At 44.9% G+C, this 23,563-nt stretch overlaps 2 protein-coding genes across 5 annotated transcripts; one reads left to right on the forward strand and one right to left on the reverse strand.

The window, feature by feature from the left end:
* Positions 1-1,363: 1,363 nt before the first annotated feature.
* Positions 1,364-10,907, forward strand: ZBTB5 (zinc finger and BTB domain containing 5). Of its 4 annotated transcripts, XM_060268970.1 has the most exons (3): positions 2,194-3,126; positions 6,385-8,165; positions 9,552-10,907. In XM_060268970.1, coding segments are annotated over exons 1-3 (1,821 nt in total). In that variant the 5' UTR covers positions 2,194-3,088; the 3' UTR covers positions 9,554-10,907. The 4 variants fall into 4 exon arrangements, with proteins under 4 accessions (XP_034996613.2, XP_034996612.2, XP_060124953.1 ...); XM_035140722.2 differs by lacking the exons at positions 2,194-3,126; positions 9,552-10,907 and adding an exon at positions 1,364-1,630 and having other exon boundaries at positions 6,385-8,862; XM_035140721.2 differs by lacking the exons at positions 2,194-3,126; positions 9,552-10,907 and adding an exon at positions 1,875-2,180 and having other exon boundaries at positions 6,385-8,862.
* Positions 10,908-10,957: 50 nt separating this feature from the next.
* On the reverse strand, positions 10,958-23,249 carry GRHPR (glyoxylate and hydroxypyruvate reductase). Its single transcript, XM_035141282.2, has 9 exons — positions 23,029-23,249; positions 19,569-19,693; positions 17,930-18,002; positions 17,458-17,574; positions 15,703-15,791; positions 14,326-14,430; positions 13,284-13,419; positions 11,955-12,085; positions 10,958-11,182 (listed from the first exon to the last, which is right to left on the reverse strand). The coding sequence occupies exons 1-9, from the start codon at positions 23,232-23,234 to the stop codon at positions 11,061-11,063; spliced, it is 1,104 nt and encodes a 367-aa protein (XP_034997173.2). The 5' UTR covers positions 23,235-23,249; the 3' UTR covers positions 10,958-11,060.
* Between the last annotated feature and the right edge of the window lie 314 nt (positions 23,250-23,563).

Raw genomic sequence — 23,563 nt, forward strand, 5'->3', positions numbered from 1 at the left:
GCTTTTCTGCGTGGATTTTTAAACATTTCTAGTCCTGATTATATAAAGACCGTTTTATAAGTTACTTTTAAAGCCAGACCAAGGAAAAGAGCAAAAACCACTTGAAGCAAAACAGTTATAATTTACCAAGGAATTTAAAACATAAATATTCCTCCACAGGAAAAACTAAAAATTATTTGTTTTTTAACAGCTGCAACATGAAACTACTGGGTGATTATCCAGAGATTTGGGCAAGGGTATAATAAATAAGCAGATGACACCCAGCTCTATCTCAGTCCCAGCTTCTGATCCTAAGGCGGAAGCAGAAGTTCTTGAATAAGTGTCTTTTGGATGGATGCGCAAGCTAAAATTTAATCTAGACATGACAGAAGCACCGTTAGTTGCAGGTTTGGTACTGGTGATCCTGGATTGAGCCCGATTTGATTCAGGAACTGCAGTCATTTTTAAGCAACAGGTTTGGAGTCTGAAAGATTTCTTGGACCCAGACGTGCAAATGGATGACCACAAGTGTTTTACCATCTTGCACATAGGAACCAACTCCTTGAGGCTTTTGCCCCCCAATAAAATAGTTGAGGGGGCCTGCCCCCCAAAGTCGAAAGGCAATGTCATTCAAATGATGTCCATGCACCGCAACATGTGATCGATTATGCAGGAGGCGGGGACTTGCCAGTTGGCACCCCTCGTCTTGCATGTCAATAGCTCGCTTTCCTGAATAAATTTGACTCGATCTCAGCCAGTCCTGTTCCTGTCATCTCCAGGATCGCTTACAGTAATGTGCTTAACAAGGATCTACTCTTGAAGACAGAAGCTACAACCGATCTGGAATGCAGCTGCGGAGATTCTTGACTGGAGCTGTAAATTGTTTTACTATGAATTATATTATCTTCGCAAGCTAGCTTGTATACCGTGTTTAAAAAGGCAGGGTATAAATAACCCAAGTTGTGGCAGGATAGACTCAATATTTTTTGATACTTTTTATTAATTTTCAATTACAAACAATACCAAATTATAATACAATTACTAATACCAACCATAGAATATACTTAATATAACAGGCACGGATACCCAGATCACATCTTTAGCTGTTTATGGTGTTATTTTTGAAGTTTGTGGACGTACAACAGCCGCCAAATTATAAAGCGAGTCAAACGAGAATGCGCAACAGCCAATCTTTCTTCATTTCGTACTGAATTCTCAGTAAGTGCTTGCGTTCTGTCCAATCATCAAGCCGTTTGTTGAGGGAATCCCGCCCCCTCCTCTCATGCCTCCAATCAGTTTTCGCAACCAGCCCGAACGCCCACTCCATTGGCCGAAGCCCAAGCATGGATAGCTAGCTGTTGCGACTGTTCAGCGTTCAACGGGTTCTGGGTTGCCGTCTGAGGGAGCAACGTCACTTCCGTCCGGAATCCGCTGAGGGGGGAAAAGCGCAGCCATTCGGCGAAGGCGGAGATTCCGTGGACGACTGAGCCCGCCCCCCTCCCGCCTCTGAGGAGCGGAAGGAAGGACAAGCGGACAGCGCCAGAGCCGAGAACAACGGGCGCCCCTCCCTCCCGGAGATACGGGGGCTCGGGACGGGAGGGGACCGTCGTCGCCGCAGTCCTTTCCTCCCCCCGCCCACCCCACAGCCCAGGTGAGAGAGACCGCGAGAGAAGGAGGGAACGGCCGTTGGGCGCGCACTGGCGCGCCCTGCGCCGTGATTGGGCCATGACATACGAGTGTCTGTGGGGAGCGCGCGGGGGAGGGGCGTGGCAGGCGGCGGCGGGCGCGCAGACTCGCGATTGGCTGCGGACCGTGCGGCGGGGGTGGGGCGAGGTGAGGCGTGCTGCGGTTGGGTGGCCTCGGGGTCGCGGGAGGTGGGGGGTTGGTGTTCCTTCGCGAGCACGCGCACTTGCCGCCTGGGCGAGAGGCGCCCGTTGCGGGCGGTTGGCCGAGAGTGCCCGACCGGCTGCTTTCCATCCTCTCAGCGCGGCCTGTTTTAGAGAGAGGAAAGCGGAGGGGGGCGGGGCGGGCTCTTTCGGCGCAGGTGCGCATGCTCCGTGGTGGTCCGAGGGGCGGCGTGATTCCGCGACAGACGTTGGCTAGGCTGTCAACGGAGAGGGAGCGCGAGGTTCCTGCCGCCACGCCCCCTTCCCTCCCCCTCCTTCTTGGGCTCCCTCCCGGCGAGGGTGGGGCATGGACTGGTGAGTGGCCTGTGGGGAGGGGCGCCTCCTGCCCTAGACGGGTGGGCTTCCCTGTTCTCTGTCATCGGCCTGCTTTGCATAGGCCTAACTGACGGGGGGTGGTTGGGAGGGAGTTGCACTTGAGAGCCTCCATTGTGTCGCTCTTCTGCCCTTTGAAGGGAAGGTGCTGTGAAACGTTTAGTGTTTGGGGTTTTTTGAAATCAAGTGTCTTCTTTGGCGATCACTCGTAGCCAAGTAAGATTGTCTTCCGTGAACATGGCTTTAACAGTGAGTCTGTAAGTGACTGTGGAGGCCAGTTCTGCATCCACACGTCCTTCCATAGGTTTCCAGGTGGGAGTTGATCACAGTGAGGGTTTGCCAAGTGTGCCTTCCTCTTAGCACGTTTCTCCCTTTCATCCTGTGCACAAGCGTCTTCAAAACCCACTACACCTTGGTAAAGGCTGTTCAGGAAACAGTCGTCTTTGAACACTTCTCCCCACCCCCCTCCTCGCAGAAAAAGCTTGAATTGGGGGCTGGGGAGTTGGCAGGCCTAATTTCAAGTGGGCTCAGGTGCCTTGTAACTTCGTCTTTCTCTTGCAGTTCATAAGGGCATGGCGGGGCTATAAATAGGCCAGCATGGCCCTCATGAAAACAAGCCTCAGGACCCAATGCTGACATCAGCTTGGAGTGTGTTCAGTGTTTTGGAAAGAGCGGCACTTTACTCTTAACTTTCGTTTGCCCTGCTGAGTAAAAGATACAGGAGCCATCCCAGATTCCTATGCATGGAGTAAATAGGTATTAGTACTGCTGTCTTTGAAAAGAACTCTGCCATTATCCAAGAAGACAGGCATAGTTGCATTCTGTTCTAGAACTGTCCACACATCTCTTTCAAGTGTGGAAAGACACCAGATGAGACTGCAGGGATTGTCATGTGTGGATTTATGCCAAGGTACCCAAGAACCAGTTGGTAACTATAACTCTTAAATAGTTTTGTCATGGGGGTATTTTGGATGTAAAGGTCTCCTTTCATCTAGGACTGAAACTGAATAATTGAAACTGAAACTGAAACTGAATAATTTTTGCTATGTTGCCTCTTTTCTCGGATATGTTGTCCATAAACATACTACTTCTTGGAAATTCTTTATGAAATTAAGTTCTTATCACTGAATGTCAATTGCAATTTGCAACATAAAAAGTCACTTGAAAAGGAAGCTTGTTGTTGTTTAGTCGTTTAGTCGTGTCCGACTCTTCGTGACCCCATGGACCATAGCACGCCAGGCACTCCTGTCTTGCACTGCCTCCCGCAGTTTGGTCAAACTCATGTTCGTAGCTTCGAGAACCCTGTCCAACCATCTTGTCCTCTGTCGTCCCCTTCTCCTAGTGCCCTCAATCTTTCCCAACATCAGGGTCTTTTCCAGGGAGTCTTCTCTTCTCATGAGGTGGCCAAAGTATTGGAGCCTCAGCTTCACGATCTGTCCTTCCAGTGAGCACTCAGGGCTGATTTCCTTAAGAATGGATAGGTTTGATCTTCTTGCAGTCCATGGGACTCTCAAGAGTCTCCTCCAGCACCATAGGAACAGAGGAATGACCTAAAAGACTAGAAAGTATAGAAAACAAATGTTCATGTTTTAGCCATGGTGCAGTTCATGGTGTTTGGCTGTAGTTTATCTCTCAAAACAATGAGCAGGGAAAAGCTATTTTCTAAGCTTTTTTATCAGCTTAGAAAATGTGGCCTTAAGTTAGATGCTGGAAGCCACAACAAACTGTAAAATGTGATTGTGTTTTGCTGTTGTAACATTATAATGTTCTTTTTTAGGGTGGCTTTTACTAAGTTTAAACAAGCATGTTTTACACGCTAAGAGCACAATTGATCTCTGGAACTTATATAACCAGGTTCCCTCCATATGTTTTGCATTATCCATTCCACCTTAACTAGGCACCAAATTTTTACAAAACAGGAATGTTGTCATACTTGCTGCTGGCACAGCTGTTGCATTATCCAGAGGTTGTTCTTGGAGACATTTGGCCACTATTGAAAATGGGATTTAATGACCTTCTTGCAGAAACCAGCAGAGTACATAGCTATAAGCAGCCATGGACCCACTTGTCATTCCAGATTATGGTCACTGAGATCTTAGCACCCAATGGAGCATTCCTCAGTTTGTCACAGTATTTCTTTAATTATTCTTACTACTTTGAATTGAGGAAATAATTGGATTATTCAGTTTTGATTTCTTTTGATATTTTGTTCAGCCTAATAAAAATAATGCCCAATTTGGATTTTGAAATCTTATGAATCAACATATCTGCTTTTTATATTAAATATAGTTATCACTAGACTTATTTGTTTGATTCTGTTAGTGCATACTGGTATGTACCGTATTTAACTGAATGACTGAAGTGGTAAATACAGTATTAGTTATTCATGAATAAGGCCTGGTGAATGAATGAAATGAAACTTAATGATTGGCATAAAGGAAATTGGCCATTTTACCAAAAATATTTTTACCGATTGAAAAAAAGACAACCAAAAGAGAATTCAGTTGTTGTTCTCTGACTTGATGGCAATTTGCTGAGCACTAAAGCATTTAAAGCTAAGAACTGGCATATTTTGGACTCAAGTAGATGGAGGAAAAAACTTTTTCAAAGGAGAAGGCGGCAGGGAAAACCCCTTTAAAATTTCAGTTTTCAGCTATGCATATGAATCGTTCGTTTAAAAAAATAATTCAAAATATTTTCAAACTAAAAGAAATTATTTGATAAGCTGACTCAACGAAGCATAAGCAACAAGCATAGAGTATAAGCAGATCTTGAACGGTTCACATACTTCAGATAACTAAACCTGTTACCTTTCTTATCAGGGTAAGAGCCTCTTTCTAGAAACAGCTGGAAAGTGGTCTTCCATCTTCATGGCCTTGGTTCCCCTCCTTGGGGGTTCCCAATTACCCAAGTGGCTTTAGTAATTGGTCTTCAATGTTCTCTGACATGCACATGGGGCATCTGACCACAGGAACCGACCAGGTTCTGGCACGTTTTGTGGAGTAGGAGCCCACAAGGGCAGTAGAGAGACAAACCTGTTGCGTGCTGTGTTTCCTGGGCAGCCAGTTCTACTTGCCACTGGCAAACTGCAAAACTGCACTCAATTACTCTCTCTCTCTCTCTCTCTCTCTCTTGGCTAATCCCAGAATTTCTTCAGAGTTGAAGAAATGATTATTAATGAGCAGTGACAAATCTAGGCCCAGGGCCAGATTGTACAGCAAACCATGACATAAGACAGGCTTATGTTGGGTCTGCTGAGTGCTGGATAAGGTAACATGTTGCAGCCCATGCAACTCAAGCTGCTAGTTTTCCTATGGCCTTGTTATATATGCAGCTATTGAGTGTGCTGGGAATTCAGACATTTCTTTTGTGGGTGTTTCATCTGTCTGCTTGCTCAGCTGTTAACATTCCTCCCCTTCTTGGTATCCCCCTGTAATTTCTTTCGACTACTTGCATCTGAGTATTTTGTATAGGTATCTTATACTTCTCTCCAGCACAGTCTCTGCATTCTAACATTAAATAAGCCACATGCTCCTAAACTGATATCCTGGACTTGTCCAGCTCTTTTGTATTGCAGTCTAAACTTTGGTTTCCATTTCCAAGCAGAATCCCATTGTGTGTCTCAGGCCTGAAGTCGTTGCATTCACATTCCTACAAACTAAGGGAATCATGTGTATTTCAATATGGTGGTGATAAGTTTTAAAAACAAGCCTAGTACAGGAGCTTCTATTATCAAATGTCTACCATATTGGCCTGAATATAAGCCACACTTTTCCCCCAAATTATGACCATGAAAAGTTAAAGCACAACTTATATTCACGACCTTACAGTATGCAGCCAGGAGCGCAGGGCAAACAACGCCAGGAGTTCAGCAAAGTGGCGTCTGCCCCACGCTTAGTCCCCTGTTCTCTCCCCCAAGGCTGGGAAGGAAGAGAGCGAGGAAGGAGAAAGGCTGCCGGCAACACAGCATGGCCCCTTCCCCAAGTATGCAGCCAGGAGCAGCCAGGAAGGTAGCTGCTTATATTTGGGTATTTTTCTTCTCCCCCCCCCTTCCAATTTTAAAGATGTGGCTTATATTTGGGTGCGGCTTATATTCGGGCCAATACGGTATATTTTGTGCCCCATTTGCACGCTAAAAACCAGAAGATTGGTTCTTGTTTTTACATCATATTCTCTCTTTTTGTAGGATCATGGATTTTCCAGGGCACTTCGAGCAAATCTTTCAGCAGTTGAACTATCAGCGGCTTCATGGTCAGCTGTGTGACTGTGTCATTGTGGTGGGGAACCGGCACTTCAAAGCACATCGCTCAGTCTTGGCAGCTTGCAGCACACACTTCCGTGCTCTTTTCACTGTAGCAGAAGGAGATCAGACCATGAACATGATCCAGTTGGACAGTGAAGTAGTGACAGCTGAAGCTTTTGCTGCTCTCATTGATATGATGTACACTTCCACACTCATGCTTGGAGAGAGCAATGTTATGGATGTGTTGCTAGCAGCTTCTCACCTCCATTTGAACTCTGTGGTTAAAGCCTGCAAACACTACCTTACTACAAGGACTCTACCAATGTCTCCACCAAACGATAGAGTGCAGGAGCAGAATGCACGCATGCAACGGTCTTTCATGCTTCAGCAGCTGGGATTGAGCATAGTGAGCTCTGCATTAACTTCTACCCAAAGCACAGAAGAACAGACAAATTCTATGAGCTCATCAATCAGAAGTAACATAGAGCAACGGAGTGCTTTTCCGATCAGACGTCTCCATAAACGTAAGCAGACTTCTGAAGAAAGAGCGAGACAACGCATTAGGGCTCCCATAGATGATTCTATCATGTCAGATGTTACTCCAGAGAGCGCACAGACTGTGGTTCATTCACGAGATGAATTTTTTTCCCCAGACTCGCTGAAAATTGTTGACAATTCTAAACCCGATGGTGTAACTGACAACCAGGAAGATAATACTATTATGTTTGACCAGTCTTTTGGTGCCCAAGAAGATGCACAAGTGCCAAGCCAGTCGGACAACAGTGGGGGAAATATTTCTCAAATGTCTATGGCATCACAGGCAACTCAAGTGGAAACTAGCTTTGATCAGGAAACATCTTCCCAAAAAAATAACTTTCAGTGTGAGAATCCTGAGGTTGGACTAAATGAAAAAGAACACATGAGGGTAGTGGTGAAATCTGAGCCTTTGAGTTCTCCAGAGCCCCAGGATGAAGTGAGTGATGTGACTTCCCAAGCAGAGGGAAGCGAGTCTGTTGAAGTGGAAGGCGGAGGACCAAGTGCTGAAAAGATAGAACTGAGCCCCGAGAGTAGCGACCGTAGCTTCTCTGACCCACAGTCTAGTACCGACAGGGTGGGAGATATCCATATCATGGAAGTAGCAAATAACCTGGAACACAAATCTACCTTCAGTATTTCTAATTTTCTGAATAAGAGCAGAGCCAGCAGTTTTGGTGCTGGCCCGAATAATGAGGACAACATTCCAAATACAACCAGTGACTGTAGAATGGATAGTGATGCCTCTTATTTAATTAGCCAAGAATCTGGGCCTGCTAATGGTCATTCCTCTGCCACTGTCTCTCATGTAGAGAACCCGTTCAACGAGAGTGCAGACTCCCATTTTGTCAGGCCTATGCAGGATGTAATGGGTCTTCCTTGTGTACAAACTTCCGGCTACCGGGCAGCAGAGCAGTTTGGAATGGACTTCCCAAGATCTGGCTTGGGGTTGCATTCTTTATCGAGGGCAGTCATGAACTCGAGAGGCGGTGCCACCACCTTTCCTGGGTATCGCCGCATAGCTCCTAAAATGCCTGTAGTGACCTCTGTTCGGAGCTCTCAGATTCCGGACAATGCTCCGAATTCTCAGCTGCTGATGAATGGAGCCACTTCCTCTTTTGAAAATGGGCATTCTTCCCAATCTGGCCCACCGCAGTTGACCAGAGCGTCTGCTGATGTTCTTTCAAAATGTAAGAAAGCCTTATCTGAACATAATGTCTTGGTAGTAGAAGGTGCCCGCAAGTATGCCTGCAAAATCTGCTGCAAGACTTTCCTGACTTTAACAGACTGCAAGAAGCACATCCGTGTGCATACAGGCGAGAAGCCATATGCCTGTTTAAAGTGTGGCAAGAGGTTTAGTCAGTCAAGCCATTTGTATAAACATTCCAAAACTACTTGCCTACGCTGGCAAAGCAGCAATCTACCCAGCACTTTGCTTTAACTCTCTTCCTCAGTTCCATGATGCCAATACAGATTTTTAATAATCCATGGAACACAAGAGGTGAACATTTGCAGTGTGATTGTGCCACACACGCAAAAAAAGGCTTCTTTTTAATACTTGTACCATACCTACCTCACAGGGGTGTTGTGAGGCTTAAACAACTTCTAAAAAGCGCTTTGAAATTCTCCAGCTCTGACACAAATGTAGTTCTGAGAATGCAGTCTTAACACACATTTGGGAGTCAGCCCCATTGAACTCAGTGGGGTTTGCTCCCAAATAAACATGCTTAGGATTGGACTGCATGTATTATATATGGATACAATCCTTAGTGTCATTAGTTCTAAGAGTACCGGTAGGAGAAGGGTTGGAAGAGTTAAAGTGTAGCTAGCACATAACTAACTAGCATGTTTCAAAAAGCTGAAGTGCAAACTTTGTAATGGTTTTTTTTTAAAAAAATGATGTGAAAGCATTTATCTGTAAAATAGGTTGCTACATGGAGTGTGTGAACAATGTTACTAAGAGCTCTTTATTGTGAGACTGCATATCTTGAAGAGAAATGACCTTTGCACCTCAAAGTGCTTTTGGAGTGTGTTATAGAATAACATAGTTTTAGGGGTTCTGAATGTATTTTTGGTTGTTTTGCAGTAACATACACTGTGTAATTAAGGTGCTTACCTTGAGTCCAATGCAAGTAACTTTTAGACTGTCTGATATATGTATGTGTGTATATACTTTTGAATACAGCAAAATCTAGGTGTTTCATAGTTTCTCTTTTTGTAAGATCTTGTACTGAAAAGTGAAGTGTGTTTGTGTCATGCTTGGTAGTGTTTCTAATCAATTTGTATTTCATGTGTTAAACTCAACATTACGTCGTAAATTATCCGCCTACTGTTGTTATTTCAAAAGGCATTCTTGCAAGTCCGTTGACAGTGAAAGTTGCCTTTTCAGGTGCTGCTGGTCAAGCGCGTCTGAATTTATGGTACCATTTTCAAACTCTTTTTTTCCTTCTTTAATGTGCATTTTAATATTAAAAGTCAGTGGTGGCTAATAACATTTTGATGTAGTAGGGCTACAGTTATTAATCTTGCTGTTTTCCTCACAATAGGACTCATACGTACCTTTTTTTTTTTTTTAGGAACGTGTGCCATTACACCAAGTGCAGAGTGCCATTGTCTTACCACTGAAAAACATCCATCATGACTCTCTGCACAGCTATGTAGGCGGCAGAGCTTCCGAGTTTGGTTTCAGCCTTCCCTAGTCCTAAGGCTACCAGAGCCTCAACAAGTAGGAGAGTACCCACACCCTCCTTTTAAGTTCAGGCTGTTGAAAACAGATACACATCCATTGCGGGGGAAAGCTTTGGAACTGCACATGGCAGAGGCTATTACACAGAGGGCAGGCTTTTTACCTTGGCGGGGGGGGGGGGGGAGAAAGAGGTGAGCCACAGAAATTGTTGTGGGTACTAGCAGGAGGCAGAAGCAGATAGTGGGCTTGAAGCAGCACAATGCAAGTGACTTGATTGACTTTGACAGTGGAATTATGGTTTGATGGGTGGATGGAAGAGAGATAAAATGTGGGGGGGGGGGGTACCACCCCATTTAGAACTAACGACAAGAATTATCGTATATGGCAGTTTAAAGACAACTTCAAAAAATGTGCTTCCCCACAAGGAATACATCCTCAGCAACTGTAGGCAATCTTACGAGTTCAAGTAAATTACGTGATTATTTTTTTTAATAAAGTTTCCCCTCTACGGCAGGCATCCCCAAACTTGGTCCTCCAGATGTTTTGGGACTACAACTCCCATCATCCCTGGCTATCAGGGCCAGTGGTTGGGGATGATGGGAATTGTAGTCCTAAAAACATATGGAAGGCTGAGTTTGGGGATGCCTGCTCTACGGTATCCCCATAATTAAAAAAAATTAAGATGTAGATGCTCTAAGATAGAGCCTGACATCTTGCTCTTGTTTTAGGCCTGTGCATGATCAAAACTGTAAGACGCACTGATTTCCACTGCAAACCTTTTGGCAGCAACAAAACACACCCAGTTCTGCTTCTGAAAGTGGGAAAGTTGTCATTTGGATGGAATTCAAGTTGCACTGAGGCCTCAGGGACTAAAGAATCTGCTTGGGATGTGCAGAGGGCTGAACTCAGAGAAAAAACTGCCATGACAGTTGGAGATTTGTTTCCTTACATTTAATCAAATATCAATAAGGCAGGATGAGAAACCAGGTCTCAGTAATTTGTGGATTGGCTACAATTGGGGAAGCCTGGAAATCCTCTACCTTTTAAAACAGGTCATGGTAAGAGCTCCCCCACTGAAGCCTTTGAAAAAATAACTTTAGCAGTAGAGGCCACTATAGAAGGAAATGGAGAGAAGCTCATTATTTTCAGTCTGCTACTTTCTGTCTGCTTCTAATTGAACAGTTGTAGAAAACATTCCAGTACATGGCATCTTAATTACTTTGTATAAGATATAGAGTATTGCTTTTTAAAATAGGTGTGAACTGGAACCTTTTGCTATAATACACAAAAGTCTGCCACTGTTTTAATGCTTTATTTGAAAGACAGTTTGTCCCATTTAATATCCATTTGGGGCAAAAAGTAAAAATAAATTCCTTCAAAACTCTTCCAGTCTTGCTTCTCACAGCTTGAGTTCACTTGGCATGCTTTCTCCTTTCAGTCCAGCCAGAAGATTGTTGGCAGCCAACACTGACATGGCATTCCTTGTGGCGTAGGTGGCGCTTCCAATATGAGGCAAAACTACTGCTCAAGGCACCGGGGGGAGGGGGGGGAGAGAGAAGCAATTTAGGAAACAAGCCAGTATAGTTTTTATCGACTTGTAATCACTAGTTCATGAATATCCGATTACAGCCCAAAGATGCCTGCCTTGCAGAGACGAGCAGGAGTGCAAAATTCAGAGGATGCCCTCTGCATTTCATTTCTTGCTTTAACCCATGCACATACTTAGGGCAACATTGTGGGAGAGAGTATAGAAATGCCACAGAATGTGGTAGCAGGCATAGATTTCTTTTAAGAACAACTCCCAATTTAGAAAAGAACGACCCACAAGTTTCTAGTCCTTATGGTTGTAAAGATGTTCTTTTGACAGATTTCCACAAGGAAAAACCTCTGCTTGCTATTGAGTCTTGCCGGCTCAGTGCAAGTGAGACTTGAGCAGCATCTGTCTGCTTCTGAAAGGTAAAGGGACCCCTGACCATTAGGTCCAGTCGTGACCGACTCTGGGGTTGTGGCACTCATCTTGCATTATTGGCCGAGCGAGCCGGCGTACAGCTTCCAGGTCATGTGGCCAGCATGACAAAGCCGCTTCTGGCGAACCAGAGCAGCACACGGAAACAGTCTGCAGCATATGTCTGCTTCTGAAAGGCAGCCATTAATTCCCCAGGAGACGGCGGTGCAGAAATAGCCATGTGCACATTAAGTATTTAGTGGAGATTCCTGCATTGCAGGGGGTTGGGTTAGATGACCCTTGGGGTCCCTTCCAACTCTATGATTCTATGAAATTAAATCAACTTACCACAGTTCTTGAGGGAAAGAAGCGGGTTATCAGTAGGCAGAGGTTCTGGGGTTGTAACATCCAAGCCTGCTGCTGCGATGTGGCCATTGACTAAAGCTTCGTAAAGGTCCTTTTGATTGACAACAGTGCCCCTAATGGAGCAAAGTGAGAAAACATGGGGCGTGAAGGTGTTATTGAGCCTATATTGCACATTGCAGTAAATAATTCAACAAGACTCTCACGGGGGAAATATGGATTGTGGTTTTTCTTCACAGCTTAATACTACCACACTGTTTATGCCTTTCCTGAAATGGTAAGGGTGCTGCTTTGCTGGGCTGCATCCCCCATCACTCTGGTACTCTAGGAAATCCTATTGGGGGGGCAGCTTCCCCCAATCGGTGCAAGCAGCAGTGACACAGAAATGATCCTAAGGATTAAATGACTCCCAGGGTCATTTGCTTACTATTCAACTCATTGCACTAACGGAAAACAGCACAATGATTTGTGCTAGTGCAATGAGACTTTACCCCTCCTCCCATTGCACCCTGCACCCAAGCTTCTTGGGGTGGGGGTGGGGAGATGGTTATGTCAGTCAAACAGAAATGCTTGAACTGATGGGACCTTAGCGCTATGCAGAATACAACCTGCTGATATTGTACATGCTAAGTTCTCTATTTTGGCTGGTGTTTGCTGCTTTAGAAATGCAATAGGTATGGAGCTAGGCAACCGGTTATTAAATAGACGGAGCAATATACAGCACTCACAGGAGCAATGAATATCCTGTCTAAGGGAAGGACTGCAGAATAATAGTTTTGAGTGGTGCAGGCCTGGATAGTGATAGACAGGCATCCCCAAACTTCGGCCCTCCAGATGTTTTGGACTACAATTCCCATCATCCCTGACCACTGGTCCTGTTAGCTAGGGATCATGGGAGTTGTAGGCCAAAACATCTGGAGGGCCGCAGTTTGGGGATGCCTGGTTATAGACTTCAAGTTAGTTAAGTGTTGTGAATATGAAAGCTTATTTCCACAAGTGCAGCTTCTTTACAAAACCAGGGCAAATGTCTCATAAATGAAGCATGGCTGCAAGGGAAAATGTGACATCTTGTACTGCAATGTATTGTACAGTGAAGAGATTTGGACACGGTGGAGGCCCTTAATTAAAACGGGGAGGGGCAATGATATGCACATTTAAAAAAACTTGTGATAGACAAGGGTATGTTGCAGATCTAGGCTCATGCTCCTCCATACTGTCATGTTACTTGAGTCATACAGTCACTAGGACATGGAATTGTCTTGGGGAATGGGCCCCCGATTCCCAGCCCCCACTCTGGGCCACATCTGGTTTTACCTGCTTGTGTTGATGAACACAGATGTCTTCTTCATCTTGCAAAAGAAGTCCCGATCGCACATCCCCTGAGTGTCGGGTGTCAGAGAACATGTCACAATGACAAAGTCCGACTCTTCCGCTAGCTTGGTGTGGGGCACTGGAGAAAAGAAAGAAAGAGGAAACTCACTGTGGTCTGTTTAAGAGGTTTACCTACTTTCACTAGCTTTTCCTATTGACCAAAACAGCAAGGGTCCTTCTGAATAGAGTCAGGAGAGCAGGGGTGATTCAGGCATGCTTGAGTCTGCACAATTATGCTTTTGGCACTCCTTGAACCCTGTCGCGGCATTCATATGAGCCAAGGCAAATGGGAGGAATTGCCCTACTTCTGTTTTCAGGGGGTACTGTTCTCCCCACCACCATGAGAACAATGATGTATAGCGATGTGTGCATATTCAAGTGTAACAGCCATCCAGTTTGTGCTGTACTTTGCCTGAAGGGATGGATGACTGATCTTCCAAAACATGCACGCGCAAGGTGCATGTGGCTGCCATGTTTGTTCCATATTGACTCTTTACTTGCGGTGCTATCCAGGTGCAGTATTCTGTACGTCTCATTATAAACAGCATGTCTCCAGAAGGGAATTGCTATTCTCTAAGCAAGACTAAGGTCAACTGGTGATGGCTGGGTCCCTGCTTTGGCAATACTTGCATGACCAAATGACTTAGGGGGTGGGGTGCATAGCCCTGATTCACGAAGGGACGTATACTCCTCACAAGCCATACTGGATCAAGCCCCTGGTCCATCTAGTCTCAATGTCCTGTTCTCACAATGGACAACCAGATGCCTGAGAGGAGTCCGCAAGCAGGACCTGAGCAACAAGTATTCCGAAGCATGCTGCCTCTGATCTATGGAGGCAGGGAATAGCCTCCATTGTGCCCAGTAGCCACTGACAGTACTTCAACTTCAGTTTTCTACTTCGCATCCATGGGGGGTGGGGGGAGGATGTAGTATTGAACACACATAAAGAAATTCCACTACTGTAATACGAAGATAGAACTCTCACCAAACTCGGCTTTCAGTTCCATAGCAGCTTCAGGTTTGGGGTGACGTCCTGCATACAAAAACCTCTTGACTCCAAATGGCTTCAGGCGATGCGCTACAGCCTGCCCTGGAAACATGAGTAACCAAAGGACATCACATCACTCGCTAGGCAAGGATGTTTCATCCTTCAAGACACAGAAATGGGGCTTCTGAAAATGGTGTTAGCAGTTCACAGGTACATGCAAAATTCACATAATCAAAGGCTTTCTTTAACATTGAGCGCCCAAATCAAAACTTAGCACTTGAGCATTCTCAGAGGAGAAGCAGATGAGAAAAATTGTTAAATCGGGGTAGATACAATCATTTTACCACATCTGCATACATGATCCGTTGTTAAAATCTTATCATTTAGCAACAGGATAATTGCCTCATGGTTACACACAAACTGTGTACAGTGAAACCTCAGTTTTCTAATGTACTGTAATCCATTCTGGAAGACCGTTTTGACTTCTGAAATGTTTGAAAACCAAGGATCAATGGATGGTCGGCAAAGTCCATTGAAAAAATGGGAAAACGTGCAGCAGAAGCCGTTCGACTTCCAAGGCACGTTCGAAAACGGAAGCAATTCTGGGTTTTCGGCATTTGGCTTCCAAATCATTCAGCTTCCAAGACACTAGAAAACCAAGGATCCACTGTATTTGGAAAACTGCCCCATGGCTGCAGTCCTAGCCATGCCTCAGAGCAAGCTACACTGAATACAATGGGACTTCCTTCTCAGTAAACACATCTAGGGTTGCACTATTACCCAGAGTGTTGAGGGAAATATTTCCAGGTTAGAGGCCACAACTATTCTGAACTCAGTTTCTCCAGTTCCCCAGTTGGTCCAATGGCAGACGAGCCATGAGCAGAACTTAAGCTCTTGCTGTTCCCAGTGAATTATCGGGCCAACAGATAGAAGAATGGGCGGGCTACCAGCAGCTCTATGTTGAAAAGGCGAAGGCAATGGCTGCACTAAAGGCACTTGCAACACCATATATCTCAAGGCTATGTGAGAGAGACAACATCGCGGCTCCTTTTGGGGTCATGGGTATTTGTTCAAAGAGACATCAATAGTAGAAAGTCCACGTTGCGATAAAGTGAACAGTACAAGCTTTAGGACTGATAACCTGAGCCTAATCTCAGGTGCTCAGTTCTGCAGAGATTGTTCTGTTAAATGTCTCCACACAGATGCACCAGATACCTGCTTCGGGGTGGCGACTTGAGGTTTGGACCTGGACATGCGTGTAATGCTTGTTTCTCTCTCGACCTACCTACCTTGCAAAGACGTTGTGATGGTCAAGCCAGCTGTGAGCACCATGGTGGAAGGGCAGGCTGAAAATGAATGTAGAACTCAGCTTACCTATTCTTCCCAGCCCTATAATCCCAACAGTGCTGCCAGAAAGTCCATAGCCACACATCCAGAGGGGCTTCCATGTGGTCCAGCCACCGCTGCGAAAAGGACGCCAAATGACAATGAGACATTAGCTAAGGAACAGCCCCAGAGCTTAGCAGACAAGCATGAATATAATGGCAAGAAAAAGCTGCATTGGCTAGACAGGCTCTTAGCTAAAATTCCAGAAATAAGCAGCTGTGGACAAGGGCAACCCACAGACACTTATCTTGTTACCTTAGACCAGGCATAGGCAACCTTGGCTCTCCAGATGTTTTGGAACTACAACTTCCATGATCCCTTACCACTGGCCCTGTTAACTAGGGATCATGGGAGTTGTAGTTCCAAAACATCTAAAGAGCCAAGGTTGCCTTAGACCAGGCATCCCCAAACTGCGGCCCTCCAGATGTTTTGGCCTAAAACTCCCATGATCCCTAGCTAACAGGACCAGTGATCAGGGATTATGGGAATTGTAGTCCACAACAACTGGAGGGCCGAAGTTTGGGGATGCCTGCCTTAGACAAAGGAAGAAATCTTGCTTTAAAAGCTTTGATCCAGCCTTTATCTTGCAAGGCCCACAATTATTTCAGGCCTAATCCCATTCTCCGCTCTCTATCCCAGTATCAGTTGGGTGGACTCCGGAAAATAACAGACAAATATCAAATGGGCACTGGAACCAATGGGCGGGCTTATAATGTCCAGGGATAGATGCTAAATTCTGCCAGTTGAGTAGCCGATATCTAGCTATCAGAGTTTCAGCAGTGTACATTTAGATACCTTGATCCAGTGTTTCCCAAACTTGGGTCTCCAGCTGTTTTTGGACTACAACTCCCATAGTCCCTAGCTAGCAAGACCAATTGTCAGGGATGATGGGAATTGTAGTATGAAAACAGCTGGAGACCCAAGTTTGAGGAACACTGCCTTGCTAGATTTTGCACCTGCCTGTCACCACAATATAACTAAAGCATTTATTCAAATGCAACTAAGATTATTATATACTCTTTGAGAATGCTTAAAAGGAAAGCAAAACTTAATGCACACCCTCTCATTCATTCGTACAACAACCCTGTAATGTAGGTCACTATTATTACTCCTCATATTGCAGGGTGAAGCTGAGAGTTCAGGATGTTGCATGCGGCTATCTGATGAGTTTGTTGCAAAAAGCAAGATTTGGACCGGGGTTTTCCCGTTTCAGAGTTCAGCCTCGGGGACCTGGTTCAGACTGTAGTTGTAGTGCAACTGAACTCTGCTGCAAGTGTCAGCTTGCATAGCTGAATGGAAAAGACAAAATAGCTTGAAGCCCAAAGTTCAGGGGACTTTGTCACCTTTTGGCAACTAGTTTTCAATGTGCATGGATTTTTAAATCGTGTGTGTGTGTGTGTGTGTGTGTGTGTGTGTGTGTACAAGGAGCTCCTCCTTAGCACAGTCCAGCAATGGTAGGAAAAGTGCATCCACAGTTTCTGTGAAGCAAGTAGAGGTAAGTGGCATTTCCAGGTAGGGTGCCCAAGAAGCCCACCTAAAACCCTGGAGAACTGTCATTCATAGTAGACAACACTCAACTAGACAGACTAACCACCTGACTTGATTAAGGCACCTTCCTACTTTCCTGTGAGCCACAGCTGCCTTTTCTAATAACACTGAATGACAAAAGGCAAAATAGGACACGACCACCCCCTCCAAGCAGTGTGGTGTGGAAGTCCCATAAATACTACTTTGGACACTCACTTCTTCACTTCCTCCACAGATTCTGGCAGCCTGCGGGATGTTGCTAGGAGCAAAGCTACTGTGAGTTCAGCGGTGGCATCTGTCAGGATGTCTGGCGTGTATCCCACACGGATCCCACTAGAATTTAAAAGAAGCAGTCAGATCTTCTGTTTTTTGAGCCACAAGGCACTTATTGACTAGTTTTGTGGTACCCATCATTTCTTCAACACAGGGGTAGCCTGAGCAGCAATTGTTTGGTCCATAGGCCAGAAGGGCAATGGCATGCATTTAAACCCCACCCACTAATTTTCCTGGGCAAAAGCTGCTCTGGGAAGAGGCAGTTTTCAACAGAGAAGCCTCTGGGGAACAGCAAGGGTGGGTTATATAGGGCTGGAGTGATTATTAGCCCTTCCACAATAACTCTCTTTTCTCCCTGTCCGGATAGGATGTAGTTTGCCTCTAATAATCACCTTTAAAAAGATGTGAGTCTTACCGCTTTTTTATTTCCTCAATGGCAAGATGGTCATATCCCACAGACAACGTACTGATTACTTTAAGGGATGGTCCTGAAAAAGATGAAGACCACATGCTCAGAACAAAAGGTCATTAAGAAGAAGGCAACTAGTGTTGGAAGTAACCGGGCATGAGAAGGGGTTAATTTCCTTTAATGTTCATAAATCACCCCAAGGATAAGCTAATAATGGGTGCAAGGTCAGTCAAGCCAATTGCTATGGTAACAGCCCAGTGCCCCAACTATATCTATGATTAATACCCATCAGTCTGTTAGTTTGCAGTTAATCTGTGAGTCGTCAGTCTGATGGTGTTATTTAGAGCAATGGAAATATTTTGTATTTGTATGTATCTGTATATGTCTATATCTACGTTCAGAACTGTTTTAGTGAGCTTTATCTTCTTTAACAGTAAACTATTTGGACCTTAAGCTTCTTCCGTGTGGTGACTGGTACTGGGAGCAACTTGCACTGCGTGGATATCTCACCTGAGATTCCCAACAACTAGTTGGCAGAGAAAAGCAGTGAAGTGCTCACCTCAAACACCAAAGCTCCTACCAGCTTCAAAAAGCATTAAAAGCTAAAGAAGTTGGCAGCAACAGACTTGTCAAGGCTTTTGTCTGGTTACTAATAAACACAAGAGAAATGAAGAAGGTGATTTTTTGATGAGGTTTCACAAGGTCCTGCTTGAAAAGAAACAATAAAACAATGTCAGCTATGAATGGAAACCTAGCTTTTGAGCCATTAAAAAGCTGTGAGCTTTCATTCATTTATCTGTGCAATTGATCAACAAAATACAGTGGTACCTTGGTTCTCAAAAGCCTTGGTACTCAAACAACTTGGAACCCAAACACTGCAAACCCGGAAGTAAAGTGCTCCGGTTTGTGAACTTTTTTCAGAAGCCGAACATGCTCCGTTTTGAATGTTACGCTGAGGTCTGTCTGTTTTTGCTATTTATTTTCCGTTTTTGTGGCTCTTTTTTGTTTTTGTGACTGTGTGGAACCCAGTTCAGCTACTGATTCATTGATTGTGTGACTGCAGTACATTGTTTATTGCTTTCATTTTATAGATCAAGGGTCTCGTTAGATCCATAATAAAATTCATGTTAAATTGCTGTTTTAGGGTTGTTTTTAAAAGTCTGAATGGATTAATCCATTTTGCATTACTTTCTATGGGAAAGCGAGCCTTGATTTTGGAACGCTTTGGCTTTGGAATGGACTTCTGGAATGGATTAAGTTTGAGGATTAAGATCCACACACCCAGATTAATCAGTGGGTTAACAACAACCCACAGATACAAACACAGTATAAAAATGGGATTTAACAGCACATTTGGCTCGTGGAACTTTTCCCCCAGTTACAGTTTGGCCAGATAATCCTGAGAAGCTGAATGCAAACCTTCACCAAAAGATAAGAAGAATGAGGCTGCGGTTGAAATGAATTAGGCACTGACTTCAGCCTCATACAGATGCAGGGCTCTGGTCGGCATTCACACCAGTATCTGGGGAGCAGCCACTAACTTTGCCTGCCCAGGTTGTCACATGGAGTGGCAGCCGCTGGCTGTGTTAATGTTTCTACAGCCCACTCTGACACCATTCCGTTGAGCTCCCACCCGAGGTCTCACCTGCAGCATCCAGGACTTCCTTGTCAATCCGGTCAGACAAGAGGCACAGGAGCCCATCCTTGCCAGCCACCCCCGCCAGCAACTCAGACTGTGGGATTGGTTCATCTGAATCCCATTGCTGGACGCTGCAGCATCAGAGGAAACAGGAAAGGCAGAATCACACAGAGCAGATCACAAATCCACACGTCGTGCTAGAGGCTGCACAGCTTTTGCCATTTTTTGGTCTTCAGTTTTAATTGGCAAGGACAAACTTGAGTAAGATCGGGCACCGGTTGCTTAACCTGAAAGCTGTTCTGTTGCAGGAGTGCCGTGTATTGTAACAGGGGACAAATGAAGATATTAAATTATATCACTCATTGCTGAGAAAGGTTGCTGTAATTTGATAGGAAACTATCCCACACTCCCTTTAACATTTCAAAAAGGCTAAGGCTGTGGAAGTGGGTGTTTGCACCCATTTCTTTACCAAATAAAACAGCCCCTCCCATTGGCTTCCAGCAGCCACACACTACCTCTGCCCACTTCAGGAAGAAAAACACACTGCCCACATCCTCCTGCATATGCCCACCTCAATGAGAAGGGTGTGTGTGTCCAGATGCACCTGCTTCTATCTGCTCAGAGAGAAACTGTGTGCCCACATGCCCCTGCTTTTGCTGCCTGCTGAGAGAAATGGAAACTGCCCATTGTGACCTTGCTGCAATGCTGAAGGGAGAAATAATGCCCTTTGTGACCTCAGGCTGATGTTGATGGCAGAGAGACTGGCCCAGTTTTGGCATTGCACAAGTCACTGCTGAAATGTGAGGCCCCAAGGTCTGCCACTGCCCAGGCAATGTGTGGACCCGGTAGATCCCAGCGCTCCTTGAAATGGGCAGCAGTTGGGCAAGAGACTTTGGGTGTAATATGCAACTTGCAGCATGGAAGAAGTTATGGAATTGGGTTTTTAAAATCACAGCATGTTACACGTTGATGGAAAATTATATGAAAATGATGCACTGTCGGTATTTAACTCCTAGTAAAGTAGCAAAAATGTATAAAACGGCGTCAAAAGTATGCTGGAAGTGTAATGGAAAAGAAGGCACCTTTTATCACATGTGGTGGAAATGTAAGGTAGTAAAAGAATTTTGGGAAATGATATATAATGAGTTGAAAAAAATGTTTAAAATAACATTTTCTTTCAAAAACCCGAAGGCTTTCTTTTAGGAATTCTAGGTGCCGAAATCCTAAGGGAGCAGAAAAGACTATTTATAAATGTGACCACGGCTGTGCGGATGTTATTGGCCCAGAAATGGAAAGAAGATAAGTTTCCTATCAGAGGAAAATGGCAGATCAAGTTGATGGCTAAAATGGCTAAAATGATGGAAGAATCGGAAATCAGGAAGACCAAAATTTTAATAAGGAATGGGGGAAATTTATAACTTATCTTAAACTTAACAGTTAAAATCATTAGTAGGGTTGGAATAACACTTGTAGTTTAATGGTGAATTTTGGATACAATGGAGAGATAAAATATTTGGATTATCATAAAAGATGCAGGAGGAAATGATTAACAATAGGACCCACAAAGGGCAGGAGGTAAGTCTAAGAGATTCCTTGGAATCTTGTTTGTATGTTGGATGTTGGATATGTTACTGTAAAATTTTAATCTGAAAAACTAAATGAAGAAATTAAGCAAGGAGAGGAGAAGAGTTGGCAGGTAGATGCCAAGCTGTTTCACTTCCACAACGGCTGCTTGCTAAGGTTTTCAGCTAGATCTCCTCCTCCTCCTCTCCCCCGAGTTGCCAGGCATGTGGAGGATTTGTGGAGAGCGCAGAGAGGTCTTTCATGTGGCCCAGGGCAGGACAAGTCTCTTGCACTACTTGCACTACTTGCCTGTGATGAAGTCCAATGCAACAGTCATGAGAAACACCCGCCCCTCTCCTGAATGATCCAGCATGTGTGGGAGGGGGGGGGGTTAGGGTAGGGGATTCACATCACCCTGAGCTGCAGCAGGACGCAGAAGCAAGGCCACCCACCCCACGGGTGGTGTGGAGGCAAAGGGGAAGTATCAATAATGACCACAAGTTATGGCCTAGATACTGATCCCAGCCAATTTTAGTCTCCTGGTTATAATAATAATAATAATAATAATTTATTATTTATACCCCGCCCATCTGGCCGGGTTCCCCCAGCCACTCTGGGCGGCTTCCAACAAAACAGAAATTCTAAAATACAGAAATCCATCAAACATTAAAATACAGAAATCCATCAAACATTAAAAGCTTCCCTAAACAGGGTTTGCACAAATGATTAACCATTAGCTGACCTGGAACAATGGCAGTCTTATTTTCAATGTAGTCAGCTGGTCAGCACACACGACAGTTTAAACAGGCAAAATTACTCCAAGGCATGGTTGATAAAAATGATTTTTTAAAAAAAATAAAATGCTTTTGGAGGGAAAATCTTTCTATAGATAGTTTTCTATTTAAGTTACATTATAGTCCAAATGCTATTCATCAGGAAATAAGGGTTTTAATTTTGGGGGATAAAAATGTTTATATATGTGTGTGTGCTTGTGTGTTTGTTTGCACACACTTTCAATATTATTAAGTATGGTGTCAGGAGATGGTACCCACTTTATCTGGACTACTACTATATATGCACCCTGGGTCCAATGCAGGGATGGAAAACCAATGGCCCTGCAACTGCTGTTGGAACCATCGATCCCGTTGCCTGCAACTACTGGGCATGCTGGCTAGGATGGATGCAACCTCTGGAGGGCTGCATGTTTCTTATCGCTGGTCTAATGCTACAGACAGGCCTGCTTTGCTTAGTAAGCCGCCCACCTACAATTTTATTTTTGTATGTCGCCTTTCCACCATGCTTGAGGCGGCTTACAATATTTTTTTTGGGGGGGGGGGGAATACATAGGCACAACATAACAAAGGTCGTCCTCAACAATAAATAAAACATTTAAAAGATGTAGTTACAGGTAGGTAGCCGTGTTGGTCTGACGTAGTCGAAACAAAATTTAAAAAATTCCTTCCAGTAGCACCTTAGAGACCAACTAAGTTTGTCATTGGTTGGTATGAGCTTACGTGTGCATGCACACTTCTTCAGCACGAAAGCTCATACCAATGAAAAACTTAGTTGGTCTCTAAGGTGCTACTGGAAGGAATTTTTTTATTTAAAAGATGCGCGACCATAAATCGAAATCACGAGATCTAGATACAAAAAAGCGACAGCAACAAACAACAAAAAGCATCTCTCTCTCTCTCTCTCTCTCTCTCACACACACACACACACACGATTTCCCAAAGGTGCACACGTAAGAGAAGGAAACAGGCCGTGGGGTTCACACGTGCGTGTGTGCGTGGACGGGGGATATAAGAGTCCGGGGAGCAGCCGGGCGACCTTCCCAAGGGGAGATGGGGGGGGGGCGGTTCTCCCTTGCACCACCAGCCCGTCTCCCAGCCAGCCCACTTACTCTCCGGCCCGGCTCAAGGCCGCCAGCCCCTCCGGGGGGATCCTCCGCGTCACGAACACCTTCATGAGTCGCTGCGCCGCCGCTCTCATGCGCCCGCGTTGCAAAGGCGACTCCGGGCGAAGCGGCTCCTTCCACGCCCCGTAACCCTTGGCCCGGGCGGCGTCCGGCGGAGAGCTGCTTGCTCGGCAGCGCCCCCTGGTGCCCATCCGTGGCCACGTCCAAAGCACGCAGACTTCGCCTCGCCCAGATGTTGGTGCGTGTTCTTTTTTTTCTTTTTCTTTAAGAAATCCTTGTCACTGTATGAATCCTGCGGGTGAATGGAGCTGAGACTACTAATCAAAATAAACATTGGTGAAGTTCTTTTCCAAAGGGCAATGTCCTTTTGTCTGTTTACTTCCTAGCTGTTGCAAGCAGTGCTTTTTTTCTGTGCGTACGCAGGGGTACGCATACCCTTAAACATTTTGTGAATCTTTGTACTTTTGTTCATTTTTACTGTATTTATTTTTCCCAGTTTGAACTATAAAATGGTGATTTT

Source organism: Zootoca vivipara, chromosome 16, assembly GCF_963506605.1.
Source record: "Zootoca vivipara chromosome 16, rZooViv1.1, whole genome shotgun sequence".
Classification (NCBI taxonomy): Eukaryota; Metazoa; Chordata; class Lepidosauria; order Squamata; family Lacertidae; genus Zootoca; species Zootoca vivipara.

What these genes read in the sequence shown, in the direction of transcription:
- ZBTB5 (XM_060268969.1), top strand. Translation starts at nt 3,089, where the DNA reads ATGTGTGGATTTATGCCAAGGTACCCAAGAACCAGTTG. An exon ending in AGGTACCCAAGAACCAGTTG is followed by an intron (nt 3,127 to 6,384) that starts GTAACTATAACT and finishes CTCTTTTTGTAG; the next exon opens with GATCATGGATTTTCCAGGGC.
- GRHPR (XM_035141282.2), bottom strand. Translation starts at nt 23,234, where the DNA reads ATGGGCACCAGGGGGCGCTGCCGAGCAAGCAGCTCTCCGCCGGACGCC. An exon ending in ATTGAGGAAATAAAAAAGCG is followed by an intron (nt 17,575 to 17,929) that starts GTAAGACTCACA and finishes TTTAAATTCTAG; the next exon opens with TGGGATCCGTGTGGGATACA. An exon ending in TCTTTCCCTCAAGAACTGTG is followed by an intron (nt 11,183 to 11,954) that starts GTAAGTTGATTT and finishes TGCCTTGAGCAG; the next exon opens with TAGTTTTGCCTCATATTGGA.